The sequence below is a fragment of the Podarcis gaigeae genome (assembly GCF_964106915.1).
Source record: "Podarcis gaigeae genome assembly, chromosome: 17".
Taxonomy (NCBI): Eukaryota; Metazoa; Chordata; class Lepidosauria; order Squamata; family Lacertidae; genus Podarcis; species Podarcis gaigeae.
The window spans coordinates 7,391,090-7,409,522 of record NC_139694.1 but is presented as its reverse complement, the minus strand read 5'-3'; the positions used below and the strand labels follow the sequence as shown (position 1 = coordinate 7,409,522).

Sequence of the window (18,433 nt, the reverse complement as noted above, 5' to 3'; positions counted from 1 at the left end):
TCACTTGATGGTGGAGGCATCATCCTGGTGCCCCGGCACTTGGTCGCAAAATGCGCCTGGCACCTGGCTAATTTCGAACACTGGTTTGTGGCACAAGACCTTCCATTCCTCAATATTTGTGCCACCTGAATTTGCTGGTATGTGAACATAGCGATAGCCTGGAAACACCCCATGCCTCCTTTATTATGTCTGGCTTCCAGCTTTCAAAGCCAGATTTGGGCTAGAACCACCAGGACAGTAAAAGAGCACAGAGGAAAATCACTCAGAGAATGTTACATTTGTCCACACTCCAATCTGCGACAGATATGATTAATAGTGAACACCACATCAAACTGCTAAAGGACAAGGAGCATCCCCTCTCTGTGGGATAATTCTTCCAAAGTTTGCCTTCCTGGGACACTCTGACACAGCATACAGTACATAATATGGAAAACAAGACACTCCTGCACAGTTGCTCTTATGCAATATAATTAATCATCTACAAATCAAGGTAATCTTAGAATGTGCCAAGATATAAAGCGCTGAGAAGTCTGGGAACAGGAAAAGCCAAGATAGTGGGCTTGCTTAATTTGGGAGTTTTCCCCAGTTTTTGCAACGGAGCAGATTTTCAACAGCCTCAACTATTTCACAAGAGGACTTATATCCACGTTATAAATACAGTCCCTTCTGCAACCAAACGCCCATGGCCACGATTCTGGAAAAACTAGTGAATGACGACAGACATGGATAAGAGTCATTCAAGAGGCGCACTCTTCAATTAGAGCAGACTGGAGCATACACTCTATGTTAAAGGTCAGGCTCAGCTCTGCACACACAATGTTGCTGAATACCGGAGTGCATCTGAGCATGTTTCCAGTATTCACACTCTTCACGGGTACATCTGTGTTCATGTGCCTAGCAGCAATGCAGGAAAAAACTACCCTACGTCTTCCAACATAACTAGCGCATGTCTGAAGCCACACTAAATATAATTGCAGGGCAGATTTCTCAATTTGGTTAAAAACTCATTTTGGGGGGAAATGCACCAAAATGGAGTAGGTAAAGGAAAAGGACCCCTGGACAGTTAAGTCCAGTCAAATTTGACTATGGGGTTGTGGCGCTCATCTCTGCTTTCAGGCCGAGGGAACCAGCGTTTGTCCACAGGCAGCTTTCCGGGCCATGTGGCCAGCATGACTAAACCACTTCTGGCGCAACGGGACACCGTGATGGAATCCAGAGCGCAGGAAAACGCTGTTTACCTTCCCGCCACAGTGGTACCTATTTATCTACTCACACTGGTATGCTTTCAAACTGCTAGGTTGGGAGGAGCTGCGACAGAGCAATGAGAGCGAACCCCGTTGTGCAGATTCAAACCTCTGACCTTACGATCGTCAAGCCCAAGAAGCTTGGTGGTTTAGACCACAGTGCCACTCACATCCACCAAAATGGAGTATTTCATACAGGGTAGATATGAATTGTGGCTAACTGTGCATATGTTACTTCCCATTCCAGCAGTGGGAGAGCATTGGTTGCAGAGCAAATGGAGAGTGTACAGAGCCTCAGTCTACTCCCTTAAAAGTGACTAAAGAATTAGGGTAGTTACATGTACACTTTCTGATACTGTGGTACCTGATTTACCGTATTTTTCACTCTATAACACGCACCCGACCATAATACGCACGTAGTTTTTAGAGGAGGAAAATCCGTAGGCATGCCACCCGTAGGCATTCCCTCCATAACACGCACAGACATTTCCCCTTACTTTCTAGGAGGAAAAAAGTGTTATGGTGCAAAAAATACGGTATTTGTTCCAGCTTTCCACTAAATTGACTAATAGCATCTTTGACCACAATCCTAATCACACTCAACTAGCCATAAATGCCACTAAACTCAACAGGACTTGCTTCTGAATAGGACTGTGCTATGTAGATGGTCAAAGAAGCGCACAAAATTATTTTAGGCAATATAATCAATATTAAAATTCTTAAAACAAAAGTATGCCTAAATCAATAAAAGGACAGCTAAGAGCCTGGGCCATTCCTGCATAAAGAAAAGCTAAAATATTGGGGGCTTTTCAGGTGGGGGAGAGAAGACAACTAGGAAACATGACAGATGGTTTTCACATAAAGAGCAGTAGCAGCAAAAGTGAATTTTGTCCCTCTTATATAATACAGTGGAACCTTGGTTCCTGAACGGCTTAGTTGATGAACAAATGAGCTCCCGAACGCCAAAAACCCGCAAGTAAGTGTTCCGGTTTTTGAACATTTTTCAGAAGCCGAATGTCCGATGCAACTACCAGCTATTGTTTCTGGGGTACCTGACCAGTCGGAAGCCATGCCTTGGTTTTCTAACCTTTCGGGAATTGAATGGACTTCCAAAATGGATTACGTTCGAGAACCAAGGTTCCACTGTACAGTGGAAGGTCCATTCTTAACCTGAAACTGTTCTTAACCTGAAGCACCACTTTAGCTAACGGGGCCTCCCGCTGCCGCCGCACGATTTCTGTTCTCATCCTGAAGCAAAGTTCTTAACCCGAGGTACTACTTCTGGGTTAGCCGAGTCTCTAACCTGAAGCGTCTGTAACCTGAGGTACCACTGTACTGGAACTTGGGACTACCCAAGGAAAAATCATTAACATATTGAATTTGCTGCAGCCACACTAGCATAATTGGTTTTAAACAAGGCAAATTCATGGCTAATATTCATGATAGTTAGATGGAACCTCCATGTGCAGAAGCACAGAATCTCGGAATACTCACTGCTGCGGTGTGGGTAGGGGCAACAGTACGGGAGAGGGTGTCTACATATGTGACTTGTGGGCTGTGTTTGGCTTAGTGGTTCACAAGTTGTGCAGGCCTGAGCCTGCCTCCCGTCTGAAATTTCCATACTGTGTGTCCTTATCGGGCAGCGGATATATTTAGTCTCCTGAACAACACAAGGTCAAAACAACAAGCTCCAGTGCTGCATTTCAGTTACGATAGTATCAGAGTTCAGACAGCAGCAGCTCAGCAAAGCAGTTTATGGAAAGCTAGGAGTCAAGGAAAGCCACATTGCATTGGAAAAGGAATTATCTCAATAACTGCATTAGATTCCTTTAGAGAATATATATATATATATATATATATATATATATATATATATATATATATACACACACACACACACACACACACACACACACACACAACACACAAGTTGTTTGCTATATATACACAGATATAGCACAATGTTGTGAGTCCCAAACCTGCAACACTGAAACAAGGAACTTTATGACTATCATTTAGTACAGGGGTCAGAAAACTTTTTCAGCAGGGGGTCGGCCCACTGTCCCTCAGACCTTGGTGGGGGAGCAGACTATATTTTTTTTTTGGGGGGAAATGAACGAATTCCTATGCCGCACAAATAACCCAGAGATGCATTTTAAATAAAAGGACACATTCTACTCATGTAAAAACACGCTGATTCCTGTACGGCGTCCGTGAGTCGGGTTTAGAAGGCACTTCTATCTTTGGATGGAAGTGCCATTTCAGGAATACATTTCAGTATTTTATTTTATTTTTTGCATTTCTAGACTGGAAGGAAGCAAGACTCGAAAGGACATGGGGAGTTGCTAATGATTACCTTCGTTATTGCATAAACGGATTATGGATAAACTACCGTTGGGGACACACAAAAACAGTAGAAAACCAGCATCATCAAGCTCAAAGTAAATGTACAACAGGAACAGAAACACAATCTACATAAATGTGACGTTAAAGAAAACAAAGACCTTCTTGCTGGCCTCCTTCCAAGAAGACAGCTAACAGCAAAGGCACTAATCTCCACATGAACACACAAAAGGCAAAGCCAAGATCACTGTGGCTGCACCTTTAGCTCTGGACCTAGTAACTTCACCCACATTAACCCCTTCCAGCAAGACATTTAGCAAAACCAGACCATTATTGCATTAAAAAATGGGCTAAACAATGGTTCTCATTGTGTGCAACTTAAAGTAGTGAAAAGATATACACATTGGGCATCCATCTATCATCATACATGTTTAATATAAGTATAAACAAGCACACACAAATACAGACACACAGGCAAACACACAAAATTTATAATAACAGGGAGGATAACGGCAGGTAGGAACAGGGATTGCATACTTACAGCAAGCTCAGACAGTCAAGTGCTTACCGTTTGGAGGCAAAAAAGCGGTTACAAATAAGACAAGCTGCTTTTACATACTCCAGGGACTCCAAAGGTATGCTTGTGTTTTTAAAATAAAAAATGGTTTAATGGAGAGAGGGGAACCTGAGAGCCCAGTGTTATAAGAATTTATGGTCTCAAATATATAAATTTAAATGTTCATAAATTTACAAAGTATGTAAACCAGGTGTCTGAAATAGTACAGGAGAACAATCCTGAAACCATTTTGACTCTTCGAAATTGACCTCAAATGTTTCTCTGCAAGGAGGAAGGAAATGGAAAAACCTCTCCATTGTCTTTTGCTTACCTGTCTTAAGGGTGTATTTGTGTATGAATAGGGTGAGCCTGTGATCTGGATTCAGGAATTAAAGTATTTACCATCACCAAAGAATGGCCAGGCTGCCCAAGTAAGCAATCACTGGCCATTATCAGGTATTCTGGCAGACAGGATTTCTGTTGTAGACTGCCTCCTTCTGTGATGGTTGTATGGTGCTTTTGGGGGTGGTCCTGAGCTACAGGGTGGGCAATTTCAAAAGTCTATATAAGGGCTTGCACACCTTTGTTCTGGGTTCCTCCTCCCTCCTGCGTGGGGAGGGGGGCAGTGAGCACCCTGTTGCAACAGTTTAATAAAGATCAGGCTTACTACCTGCTTTGCTTCTCAATATTCTCTGGTTAAAAAGGTAAAGGGAGCCATGACCATTAGGTCCGGTCGCGGGTGACTCTTGGGTTGCGGCACTCATCTCACATTACTGGCCGAGGGAGCCAGTGTACAGCTTCCGGGTCATGTGGCCAGCATGACTAAGCCGCTTCTGGTGAACCAGAGCAGCGCACGGAAACACCGTTTACCTTCCCGCCGGAGTGGTACCTATTTATCTACTTGCACTTTGACATGCTTTCGAACTGCTAGGTAGGCAGGAGCAGGGACAAAGCAACGGGAGCTCACCCGTCATAGCGGGGATTCGAACTGCCAACCTTCTGATGGGCAAGTCCTAGGCTCTGTGGTTTAACCCACAGCGCCACCCGCGTCCCTAATCTCTGGTTATTTTGTCTTATTTATTTTCTCTTATAGGGAACCCACTTTAGGACTCTATACAGGCTCTTGGATACCCCATAAGGAAAAAGGAGCATATTTTGTTTACATCACCAGCAAGGATTAAGTGTGCTCCATAGTCCCCAGAAACTGCAGAATGTTGGAGTGTCCACTGGGTATGGGAACTGCGAAATCTTGGGGAGGGAAAAAGCAACTTGCTTTGTTTAACCCTCCACCCTACTTTATAGTTTTCTGGAGGATAGCATGTCAGTCTGGCTGGCACCCTGAACAGAAGCAAGTCTGCCCAAGTGAGAGGGATGCATTGCAGTACAGTCGTACCTTGGAAGTCAAACAGCTTAGTTCCCAAACGTTTTGGCTCCCAAACGTCGCAAACCTGGGAGTGACTGTTTCGATTTGCGAACTATTTTTGGAAGCCAAATGTCTGACAGGGCTTCCGATTGGCTGCAGGAGCTTTCTGTAGCCAATCAGAAGCTGTGCTTTGGTTTTGAATGTTTTGGAAGTCAAACGGACTTCCGGAACAGATTCCGTGCAACTTCCAAGCTATGACTGTAATTTGTTCTTCTAGTTTGTAGTTATTTTCCGCATTCTGTTGCATTCTTAGCATGAAGAAAAACTAGGACAAGCCCATTTAGATGAAGCATGTCCCATTAACTACCAATAAATGGAACGCTCTACTATGCATGTATCACCCTGGTGAGACAGTGTGCAGGCAGGCAGGGTCTCAGCCAGCGCACTGGAATGAATTTCTGGAAACAAAATGCTTTTTTGCATGGCCTGAGCAGAAGCAGTGGACAACGTTATACCTAATTATTGTATCTTGTCTTCACACACCCCATCCCACTGCCCAGCTCACAAATGGTGCAGAATATTCTTACATCATGAATGGTCCGTGTCACCATTAAGAAAAAGAGGTAGGCATAATAGGTCAATATATATATATATGTGGACTGTCCCTGGATCAAGTGACTTTTCTTCTCAAAGTTCTCCCAAGCTCTTAACCTAGCTCAAGGTTCTCACTTGAACTAGCCAGATGTTTAACTGATAATCAATCACAGTCAGTCCATCATTTGAAAAATAAGACTTTAGAGCCGTCTTGCCCCAAAATGGCAAGTATACATTCCATTTTGGTGGCTGCAACCTTGCCTAGCTCATATATTCGAGTTTCTAACACTGCCCCACCCCACTCTCCACATCAATAAATGACAAATTAATGGCAGTGTTTCTAATCTTTGAAAATTAGGAAGTTAGGTCTGCTTCAATATTGTTTACACTGACTGACATCAGCTTTCCAGAGTTTCAGGAGACATTCTGCATCCCAACCAGTGGTTTTACCACTGAGCTAGGGCCCTGTGTCTGATGTCAACAGTGTTGCATGTTTGTCACCGTGTTAAGAAAGCCTTGTTCCCTTGAACTTTCCATGAATGGATTAACATTGATCTGTTCCCAATAAATGGGAACTGCTACTTACGTTTCTCAAACAAGTTGCGTTTTTACAATCTTAAGGTAAAGAGTTGCACTTTTAGTGCATGTTCCCTCAGGGTTACTATAGTAGATAAGGTCTGAGTGGTTTCATTTACTGTTGCTATGATGTACAACATAGAGATAAGGCCCCAAGTAATAGCAGAATATGCAAATACAATAAAAACTGGTCTCTTTCAATGTAAACGGAATACTTTTATATTCTAAAATACTAACATAAAACAAGGAAAGTAAAACAATAAAAAAGATCTACAATCAGTTTCATAGGTGAATTTGACTGGACACGTTAGAGCATGTATATTTGTGCTTTAATTATATAGCTATTCTCCCAATTATTGGGGGGGGGGAGATAAAGATTTTTTTAAAAACTGACCAAAATGAATAAAATATTTGAGTTCACATATAAAACTAATTTAGATTTTGAAATATAAGCTAAGTTAGAGAGAACTATAGCTTGGCTGGACTTAATTTATATAAAAGAAACGCTAATGGCCATGAGCTACAATAAACAACTGTACTTCTACCTAAGGGGACGCAGGTGGCGCTGTGGGTTAAAGCCTCAGCGCCTAGGACTTGCCGATCGAAAGGTCGGCGGTTCGAATCCCTGCGGCGGGGTGCGCTCCCGCTGCTCGGTCCCAGCGCCTGCCAACCTAGCAGTTCGAAAGCACCTCCAGGTGCAAGTAGATAAATAGGGACCGCTTACCAGCGGGAAGGTAAACGGTGTTTCCGTGTGCTGCGCTGGTGCTGGCTCGCCAGAGCAGCTTCGTCACGCTGGCCACGTGACCCGGAAGTGTCTCCGGACAGCGCTGGCCCCTGGCCTCTTAAGTGAGATGGGCGCACAACCCCAGAGTCTGTCAAGACTGGCCCGTACGGGCAGGGGTACCTTTACCTTTTACCTTTACTTCTATCTAAGCGGGAGAGTGATAAAACCTATCAACTATTAACACACTATGTAAGAGAGAAAATGAAAAGAGAATACTGCCAATCTTGTCAACAAACTCCAAAACATTCATTTAGAGCTTCCAGATGAATTGTATTTATTTAAAGGACTTATAATATGCTTTTTTTAAAGAACCCTGCACCACAAAGAAGCTCAAAATAGATGTAAGAGAAAAAGCCAAATACAGATACTGCGCAGAACCATTTAAACAGCCATTTTATAGCACTATTAAAAGCCTAACAGAAGTAAACCAAAGCAAAAGCTCAGTTGGTTAGTGTTTCCCAACCTTGGGTCCCCAGCTGGTTTTGGACTACAACTCCCATCATCCCTAGCTAGCAATACCATTGGTCAGGGATGATGGGAATTGTAGTCCAAAAACAGCTGGGGACCCAAGGTTGGGAAACACTGGGTTAGAGGATAGTGCTGTGTTGATCTCCAGTGCAGATCTTCAGAGTCTGGGCAGGCTCGATAACAGCAGTCCTTTAAGTAACCCAGCCCCAAACCATGTCTGCACTCCACAAAGGCAGAAGAACTGCATGACTTGAGCAACAGAGGAGGGAGGAAGAAAAGGACCACATTATCTATTCCAAGGTGAGGAGAAAGAAAGCGGTGGATTTCGCCACGCTTCACTGTAGCCGCAGAACAAGACCTCTCTGAGCAACTGGGCACCAAGTTTATATAGGCATTCTGCCAATATTGAAAAACAGACTGTTGATAATTCAGGACGTTGGCTGCGATGGGAAGACGGAAGGCATGCCAAACTTCATAGATTGCACTTGAGCTCCATGCAGTGTCTAAACAAACAACTTGGGTTCTTTGGAATCCTCCCAACACATTTTCAAAAGAGGGTGAGAGAAAATAATATTCCTTTAGGGAGAACATGAGGCTTGCGTCGCGCCCTGAAGTTTCCTGACTAACCTGAGGAGAGTGAGAAACATAGAAAATAGGCAAGAGAATAAAATAGAAGAGGCAGAGGAGACTAGCTAGAGCGCATGTGAAGAAACCAGCTTGGATCAAAGAGATGAGATTCCACACACAAAAAGCGAAGCCAAATGGGGTGCTCACTCACATTTCCGTTTTGTGCAGATTTTTAAAATGATTGACGTTTTATTATGTTTTATGTGTGCTGGAAGCCACCCATAATAAGCTGCAGCTTTCCCAGCAAAAGCAATGGGACAAAAAAAAGCAACAGGACATGGACCTAGAAATCCCAGCTCAAAAGAAAATTGGGATGAGCCTGGAGTCTTCGAGACACATTGTTAAAGGCACAGGTTACTGAGGGGAAGGAACACCTCAGCACAGAATGTGTTTAGACTGAGGGTGACGCTAAATGGAAGAGGCACTACAAAATATATGCAGAGTCACAACCAGTGCAGACAGGTTGGGCCACCCTAAGGGGCAGAGTTGAGAGGCAAGAGCCAATTGAGTCTCTCAATTTGTGACTGGATTTGGTCTTGCGTGACAAAAACAACCAACCCATGTGGGAACTGGAAGTATGGCCAACAGTCAGAGGTGTTGGGAGCTGTAGTGTGTGTGTGCGCTCAAGACATCGATTATCAGAGGCTCACTATGTCAGGCTCCTATTGGAAGACCGGACAAATGCTAGAACATTAGCAGTGGCGAAATTTTTATCAGTGGTTGCAAGAACCAATGATCCCTATCTTTAAGTCCGAACAAAATGCTTGTTTAACCTGGAGGGAGGCTGTCTGAATTGTGAATTGCTTTGTAACAATTTGTTGGGTCTTTGGACCGTAATATATATACAGTGGTGCCTCGCAAGACGAAAAGAATCCGTTTTGCAGTTTTTTCATCTTGTGAAGCAAGCCCATTAGCGGCTTAGCGCTATTAGCGGCTTAGCGGATCAGCTGATAAGCGGCTTAGAAAAAGGGGGGGAACCCCGCAGGGGGGGGGAAGGAAAAAACCCTCGCAGGAACTCGCAAGACATTTTCGTCTTGCGAAGCAAGCCCATAGGAAATTCGTTTTGCGAAGCACCTCCAAAACGGAAAACCCTTTCGTCTAGCGGGTTTTCCGTCTTGCGAGGCGTTCGTCTTGCGGGGCACCACTGTATATATCTATGGCACCATAGGAGCCAACTCCTAGGGACCAAGGCCTCTTCAGCCCTGTCCCCATAAAACTTTGGACACCTGTCCCAAAGTTGACGGGCACTGCCATTCAAATGGTGTGTGCGTGCCACGTCATGTGATCAATTATAAGGGGTGGGACTTACCTGTCGTCGTCCCCCCCCAATTTTTATTCAAGTTGGCACTCTTGTATGGCACCATGTTGTCTAACTCTGAAGCAGAGGCGTGTGCCTGTGTTGGCAGTTGCTACAAATTCTAAGTTGCAGAGTTTAATATTACATACATCCAGAGTTCTCATATTTCACAGTCCCAAGCATACAAGCAGCCACCTACCCAATTCCTTTTGTTCTCCAAAGACTTTGCTATAAATTTATGTCCACAGCAATTAAACAGACTACACTGCAACACTTTATGTTCCAGAGTTTCCACCATTGTCCTCCACACTGACCCCAGAAGTTCTTCCGGAAGAATCCCTCAGAACCAACGTAATGTGACTGCATAATGGAAACCACCAAATCCCGCCAAAGTGATCACCTTTCAGCACTTTGTTTATGTAAGTTTTGTTATGTATGGCGAAAGTAAACACCTTCCATGTACAAGGAAGACATTATTTGGGCATTAAACTCTGCCAAGTATGCTCTTACATCCGAAGTTCTCACAGTTCAGTCCCATGTACACAAGTCCTCGCTTTATCAACAAGGGCAACCAGCCTATGCCAAAGTCTGCTTCCTCTCAGAGTGCCGAACGCACAGCTACCTAAAGGTAAAGGAATCACGTTGTTCTGGGGCACATGCGGAGTGCCAGCTGAATCAAGTTCTTTAGTAACATTCTCAGTTGGTACCAGTCTGCCCAGAAGTTTTAAATGAAACCAATAACTTTAGTATTTAACAAACCATCAAATTCCAAAAACTATTGTTGTTAAAATTTGTATACTGGAACAAATTTGTAACTTGGAACAAAGCAAAGATTAATAATAAATTATTGTTTCTGGAACTGTGGCAAGAGAAGAAAAGGGGCTTCCTAAATTGTAGCAAATGTCTGGGAACACCCAGTTCTGGGAACAACAACTACTGAAGTGGGTATGGAACAAAACAGTGCCTGCAAGGGAGATCAGCAGGCGCCTGATTGTCTAAGTTGCTAAGAAGAGGCCCATGAAGCATCACTTTAATATATATATAGTCCTCGATACTAGATATATATATAATGGCTGGGTGGGAATGGGACTAAAGTACAATTAACAGAAACAGCATAAAGGACACAAGGATGCACCAAATATATAAAATCTCTAGAAGCTGGAGAAGTGGAAAATAGCTTAAGCCAGATATTTCTTTTCTTAATTTAGGAAAATTCATACCCCACCCTTCCCAGCTGCTGCTCCCGGGGTGGCTAACGAAACAAACATACAATTGAAACAGTAAATCAGATTTCAACCAATAAAACAGCACCATATCCCACAACAACATGGAGGGTTGGAATCAGGTTCAGCCAAGGCTTACAAAGTCACAGCTGCTGCATCTTGAGCCACGAAAAGACCGGCAAAAGTGTCAGAACAAAACTATGTTCAAAACTTTTTGCTCCAGAGATAAACCTGGCCACTGGCTGGAGTTTCCGAACCATCTTCAGAGGCAGCCTTATGTAGAACGCACTGCAGCAATCTAACTTAGAGGTTACCAGAGCATAGACAACAGTAGTTAGGCTATCTCTGTCCAGATAGGGGCATGGTTGGGCCACCAGCCAAAGCTGATGGAAGGTGCTCCGTGCCACTGAGGCCATCTGAGCATCAAGTGACAGCAAAGGAGTATCCCCCAAGCGATGTATCTGCTCCTTCAGAGAAAGTGTAACCCCATCAGGAGTAGGCCAACTCCCAGCCATCTGGTCTAGCGATCCACCCACTAACAGTGCCTCAGTTTTATCCGGACTGAGCTTCAGTTTGTCGGCTCTCATCCAATCCACTATTGAGGCAAGACACTGGTCCAGCACTTCCATTGCCTCACCTGCAGACGTAAAGGAGAAGCAGAACTGTGTGTCATCGGCATATTGCTGACAATGTACTCCAAACCTCCAGATAACCCCACTCAGCAGTTTCGTATAGATGTTAAATAGCACAGGGGATAAAACTGAACCTTGAGGAACCCCACTGAAGAAGACTCCCCAGGCAACATCCTCTGGGTGTCACCCACCTCTAACTCAGACAGCTGCTCCAGAGGAACGCCATGGCCGATGGTATCGAAAGCTGCCGAGAGGTCAAGGAGAATTAACAGAGACACATTTCCCCAGTCCCTCTCCTGATAGAGATCATATACAGGCGGCGAAAGCAGTTTCTGTGCCAAAACCAGGCCTAAAACCTATTTGAAATGGGTCGAGAAAATCTAGAATCTGGCATGGGGCTCTTGTTTCTTTTAACGTACAGTGGTACCTCGGGTTAAGAACTTAATTCGTTCCGGAGGTCCGTTCTTAACCTGAAACTATTCTTATCCTGAAGCACCACTTTAGCTAATGGGGCTTCCTGCTGCCACCGCGCCACTGGAGCTCAATTTCTGTTCTCATCCTGAAGCAAAGTTCTTAACCCGAGGTACTATTTCTGGGTTAGTGGAGTCTGTAACCTGAAGCATATGTAACCTGAAGCATATGTAACCCGAGGTACCACTGTATACATTTCCTCCTCTCTCTCTCTTTTTAAAACAGTGTTTCTATCCTATTTGTATTATATACATTTCCTCACACAGTATCTATCCTATTCATATTGTAACTGTACATGGGACATTAAAAAAAAGGAACTCTAAGAAAGGAGAGGCAGCAAATTCAAGCACTTGCTAAGGAAAAACACAGTTTCTGGGGTTGGGGTACGGGGACAAATATTCAGCATGGACAATATCTGAAAAACTTACAAAATGACTGCTTAAATAGCTAGCAGGACCAGTGGGAAGGGATGATGGGAACTGTAGTCTCAAAACATCTGGAGGGCCGAGGCTGAGGAAGGCTGCTCTAGGACTCCACTGGTTTTTGTAGCAGCAAAAGGGGGGGGGGATTAAGTGGGTTGAGCAGAAAAGTTCAAACGTATCAGCCTAGGTCATGGGTGAAGCCAGGGGGCAGCTGCCCCCCCCCCAAATCAAGCAAATAAAAAAAAATACTTAACTGACCAATTGCATCACAGATAACACAGTTCTGCCCCCCTAACATAAAGCCTGCCCCCCAATAAATCCTGGCTATGCCCATGGCTGGGACATGGGTGGTGCTGCGGGTTAAACCACAGAGCCTAGGACTTGCCGATCAGAAGGTCAGCGGTTCGAATTCCCACAACGGGGTGAGCTCCTGTTGCTCGGTCCCTGCTCCTGCCCACCTAGCAGTTCGAAAGCACGTCAAAGTGCAAGTAGATAGATAGGTACTGCTCCGGCGGGGAGGTAAACGGCGTTTCCATGCGCTGCTCTGGTTCGCCAGAAGCGGCTTAGTCATGCCGGCCACATGACCCGGAAGCTGTACACCGGCTCCCTCAGCCAATAAAGCGAGATGAGCGCCGCAACCCCAGAGTCGGCCACGACTGGACCTAATGGTCAGGGGTCCCTTTACCCTTTACCTATGCCCATGGCCTAGCTCAGTGACCTGATAAGAAAGCAAATCTTCCACCCTCTAGCAACCAGATCATTCATTTGATGAGCAGGGAGCTGTAATAGCTCCTTTTAAGCTGATCTGTACAGCTCAGCTGAGGAGGGTGAATGCAGCACCCAAACCAAAACCAGTTTGCCACCCTTGAGCTAAAGGAACATCCAGGGCACATGCATGATGATCAGGGAAATATTCCACAGAAGTGAATATAAATAGAAACAGCAACGTGGATGTTAAAGATTTTAGCAGGGCCGTCTTACCCATAGGCACTAGGGGTGCAGGGCACCCGGGCGCCAGGCTCTCAGGGGTGCCAGGCCGAGAGTCCAGGGCCCAAGAGTTGAGTCTGGGGAAGAGCCTGCCCCTCGGTCGGAGCGCCACAGCGGGTGGCTCTGTGTCATGAGTTTGGGGGGGGGGGGCAACTGAGCCAGTCAGACACTGAGGCGGCTGGCTGGCTCCGCCCTCCTGCGCGCCTGGGACTGGGCAACCTGGGGGAGGTGCAGGGTGGATATTTGCACCCCGGTGCCACGTATGCTTAAGACAGCCCTTGATATTAGAACTGGAACAAATACCATTTGGACACGTACCCCCAAAACTGCAAACCTAACTCTGGCAATTCCGAGAAGTTTCTGACTTGTTTTTCCTGAGACACCAGCATGCTCACCCACGGCATGCATAGTGATGCTAGGGTGTGGCAATCACGCTTAAGATTAAAACTGAATGCAGAAATGTGGGCAGGTGAGAGCAAGAACATTACAGAATCCTAGTTCCTGTTGCTGCTGCGTAGGGATCATTTATTCAAAGGAAACATATCCACTGGGCTAGCACGTCCCCTGAGTTGTTTGGCTCCTAAATGATGTCTAACAAACTATTCCGAGGAGGAGGAGGCTACAATGGTAGAAAGAAAATATGACTAGGTTATAAAATTACTGTACACAACTTCAGGGAGGCAGTTTATAAATCTGCAAAATTAATAATGAACAAAGCAAACTGTATTAACATGGAGATATTGCAGCAAGTGTAGGTAGATTTGCATGCCCAGTGGCCCAGCTATGGAGCAGATTGAGGCCTGCATTTCTGCTGGTTCCTGGTTCAGCAGACGAAAGGCAGGGGGATATTATAGCAGTGCACACCAGCGTGGTAATATGCCATACGCTGGACCACTTTTGGCACACTTGCTAAAGAGGTCCGCTCTCTTTCCAGCGGGAAAGATCCAGAACAATACAGAAATGGAGATTGCTCACAGGGTTCTGTGGCGGGTCCAGAAAGCTGTCCACGGATAAAATTAAAAAGTTAAACCAGCGACGCGTCTCCTTCAGTAAGGGGAGAGAACATGTTTGTCTAGGGACGAGAAAGAAGCGCCTCTTCAGCAACGTGGCACATGTGATTCATCCACTTATATTCCTTTCACAAACATTGTCAGAAGTTGCACTTTGGGGTTGTTTAGTTGCACTTCAGCAAGACAGATTTAGAGCTATCAAAGAGCGACTCCGGAAAGGTGGGGGGAGCTTTGAGGGAGGAAAGGGGTGGCTGTAGCAGAAGAGGAAGTTATGAGCAACAGCCCATTTCGAAGCACGCTTACTTCAGCCCAAATCCCACTGAATTCAAAGGAAGTTCCCTGCGCGCAAGTGAGCAATGGCGCTAAGCAGCCACGCAGTCCGATCCTGTGCGTATTTACGCAGAGCTCCCGCTTAGCTCCGCTGGGGCCCCCTTCCAAATAAGAGCACAGACAGACTTTATGGGGTAAAAGATGCCGCCCTTCACCCATTTTACAAGGGATACAAAAGCTATGGGGCATTGTGTTCCTCGGCACACCCACACACCGCGTTTCATGTACTATTTAGCCCGACGAAGAACTCTGGAGAACTCAAAAGCTCGCCGTTTTCAGACGGTTGAGACCAAGCCATTGCCCAGTTTGTGTACCAAGTCATACTAGGGAAGAATCTTGCGAACCCAGCGCGCTAACTGTTTATTATCCTGGGGAAAGTTCCGCTACGTTTAATCCAAAGGAAAGAAAAAAGGGATAGTATAAAAGGGAAAGGAGAGGCGCACGCGAATCCGCGCCCGGGTTGAGAAGAGGCTTCCGAAAGAAGGACGGGCCGTCGAGGAAGCAAGAACAGGAAAGGGGGGGGGAGAAAGTGGGGGGCTGGGAGGAAGAGCCGAGGAAGCGCGTGGGGTTCAGGATGGAGGGGGGGACCCGCGACGGCAGCGTGTTGGGCAAAGGGCCGTCGGGGCTGGCGATGAAGAGGGTGGGTGGGGGGAACACGAGGACGCCAGCTGGAGAGCGAGAGGCCGGCCGAGGGGACTTACCCAGATGCGGAGAAGTCTCGGGGCAAGAGGCGTCCGGCTTAGAGGCATTGGGCGCCGGGGCCGCGGGGTCCTTCCGAGAGGGCGCCGGGCCGCGGGGCGCCGCCGCTTCCAGGCTCCACTGGAAGCTGAGCGTGCTGCCGGCCAAGCAGTAGAAGACGACGGCCAGGAGGTGGAGGACGCAGAAGATGACCAGCAGGCGGCAAGCCTTCTGCAGCGAGGCGCCGGGCAGCTCCTTCATGGTGCGCGCCGTCAGTGCTGCTCCGAGCGCGGCATCCGAGGGCGCAGCATCGCGGCGCGCTCGGCAGGCCGGGGAAGCGACGGCACCGCTACAAAGGCGCCCAGGCGCTCCGCAGCCGCCTGCCTGCCTGCCTGCTGTCCTGCCCGGCGCGGAGGGGAGGGGAATTGTGATGTCAGGCTGGGACTCCGCCTTTCCCCGCGGCGGAGGGGCGGTGGCTCCCGTTGGGGAGCTCCTCCTCCTCCTCCTCCCCCTGGAGGTAATGTGGCGGCGGGCAACCCCCGACTTGGAGCCCTTGCTTTGCCAAACCTCCCGGAGGCTGCGAGGAGACCCCTCCGCCTCGCTCACCCTGAAAGCAAACCCTCCCTAAGCTGGATGGCTGACTTTGGAGGATTCCCCCCCCCCAATTTTTTTTATTAGTTTTCCCAACATTATAAACAAACAAACAAATAAATACATAAGACAAACAAACACAAATCATAGCCTTATTAAAAATTACACTTATTATCATTGTTAAGTGACTTCCTCGCTTCCCCTCGGTTGAATTTCATTACATGTCCTTTTAACGGTATTCCAAATCACAGTTCTTATAAAATTTAACTTAAACATTAATATCCTTAGATCTTCACATTATGAAATTAAACATATTAATTCATCACTTAACTGAAATAAAATCCTCAGACAATTAAGTATCTGCAAGCTGTTTTCAGTTAATTTAACTTAACATATTTAACTAAATAATCATTAAATTTATTCCACTCTTCCTGGTATTCCTCCTCCTTCTGAACGCAGACTCTTGCGGTTAGGTCGGCTAGCTCCGAAAAACCTATCATCTTCATCTGCCATTCTTCTATCGTTGGAAATTCTTGGGTTTTCCACTTTTTAGCTACCAAAATACTAGCAGCAGTTGTGGCGTACAAAAATAATTTAACATCTTTCTTGGGCAGACTTTGGAGGATTTGGTGCAGGGAAGGCTGCGTTCACACAACCTATTCATGCGCTCTTCGTGTACACGCGTTTGCCCGGCTTATCTAGCGCGCCCCCTGGCGGTGACTTTGAGTGCGCAGGCAGGTCTGGCGCTAAATCCTCACGTGTGTATGGGTTGCTGGCTGCTTGTTCTGGGTTCGAGACAAGCACGTGCGAATGTGCACATTGCCCTGAACGAGGTGGGTAGACCGAGGCAGTTGTGTTCTCGGTTTTAGTACTGTGAACTGTAGGGCGGAGGGCATCTTTTTGAATGTTGTCCCCGGTTAAATAATGAGCATTCAAGCTCCATGCACGCAGTAAGCCAGAACATCAGGGAGGGGACTGTGCTAAACCTTTCACATTGGTGCCTTAGTTTTCTACCAGGAAGGACTTTAGTTTTTTAAGGGCAAGGCCCTCAGAGAGATGGCTGGCACCCAGGTGTCAGAAAATAAGTGGCAACACCTCAAATCTGCCATTGTTTCCTGCACCTCCAGTCATTACAATTTTAAGAATTTCATAGCTATCCTATGACAAACTAGTGCTTTTCAGTGGAAAGGAAGACAGTGTGATGTAGTGGTTAAGAGCGGTGGACTCGTAATCTGGTGAACCGGGTTCGCTTTCCCGCTCCTCCACATGCAGCTGATGGGTGACCTTGGGCCAGTCATACTTCTCTGAAGTCTCTCAGCCTCACTCACCTCACAGAGTGTTTGTTGTGGGGGAGGAAGGGAAAGGAGAATGTTAGCCGCTTTGAGACTCCTTCGGGTAGTGATAAAGTGGGGTATCAAATCCAAACTCTTCTTCTTCTTCTTCCTGTAATCTCTCAATTCCTGGAAATTGCACAATATTTCTGCATGTCATTATTGAATGGGACTTTTTCTTTTCTAAACTTGTGTTTCTTAGTATCTTTGCATTCACTTACATAGATACCTTGTTAGTTTTATTTGCTAATTTCTTGTAACAAAAACTCCCAAGTGCTTCTTTATTATCTCAATTCAAGGTCCCATGTTGTTGCTGTTCTCCCACCTGTCTGTCTTTCTGCCCACCCTCCCATGAGTTCAGGCCAAAGGCTTATGTAGTCCAGAATTCTAGACTCTGGCTGGTATTCAGGAGTACAGGAGAGACAAAAGCTCAGTTGGTTAGAGCGGGGTGCTGATAACGACAAGGTTGCAGGTTCCATCCCCTTATGGGACAACTGCACATTCCTTCATTGCAGAGACTTAAGTGATCTTTGGGGTCCCTTCCAACACTTTGATTCTATGAATTCTAAGACTTTAAACGGAAAGTTGCAGTGTATCCCCACCCCTTCCTGGATCCCTCTTCATCTAGTGCATGGGTAGGCAAACTAAGGCCTGGGGGCCAGATCAGGCCCAAACACCTTCTAAACCCAGCTCATGGATGGTCCGGGAATCAGCGTGTTTTTACATGAGTAAAATGTGTCCTTTTATTTAAAATGCACCTCTGGTTTATCTGTGGGCCATAGGAATTCATTCTTTTCTTTTCCTTTTCAAAATATAGTCCGGCCCCCCACAAGGTCTGAGGGACAGTGGACTGGCCCCCTGCTGAAAAAGTCTGCTGATCCCTCAGATTCTAGCGCAAGGAGTGAA

General features: G+C 46.1%; 2 protein-coding genes across 3 annotated transcripts in view; one reads left to right on the top strand and one right to left on the bottom strand.

Annotated features, from left to right (window-relative positions):
* The window catches only part of B4GALT1 (beta-1,4-galactosyltransferase 1), a 52,224-nt gene extending 36,154 nt beyond the window's left edge, over window positions 1–16,070 (bottom strand). The window contains exon 1 of one of the 2 annotated variants that reach the window (XR_014559385.1): window positions 15,629–16,070. Coding sequence is in view for 1 of the 2 variants with exons in the window: in XM_083719616.1 (XP_083575742.1) it covers window positions 15,629–15,866 (238 nt within the window). In the remaining variant the exon portion in view is untranslated. The remainder of the gene's footprint in view (window positions 1–15,628) is intronic. The other variant, XM_083719616.1, reaches the window with a different exon arrangement.
* Window positions 1–18,433, top strand: part of ELP1 (elongator acetyltransferase complex subunit 1) — a 192,582-nt gene that overhangs the window by 166,688 nt on the left and 7,461 nt on the right. The window lies entirely within an intron of this gene.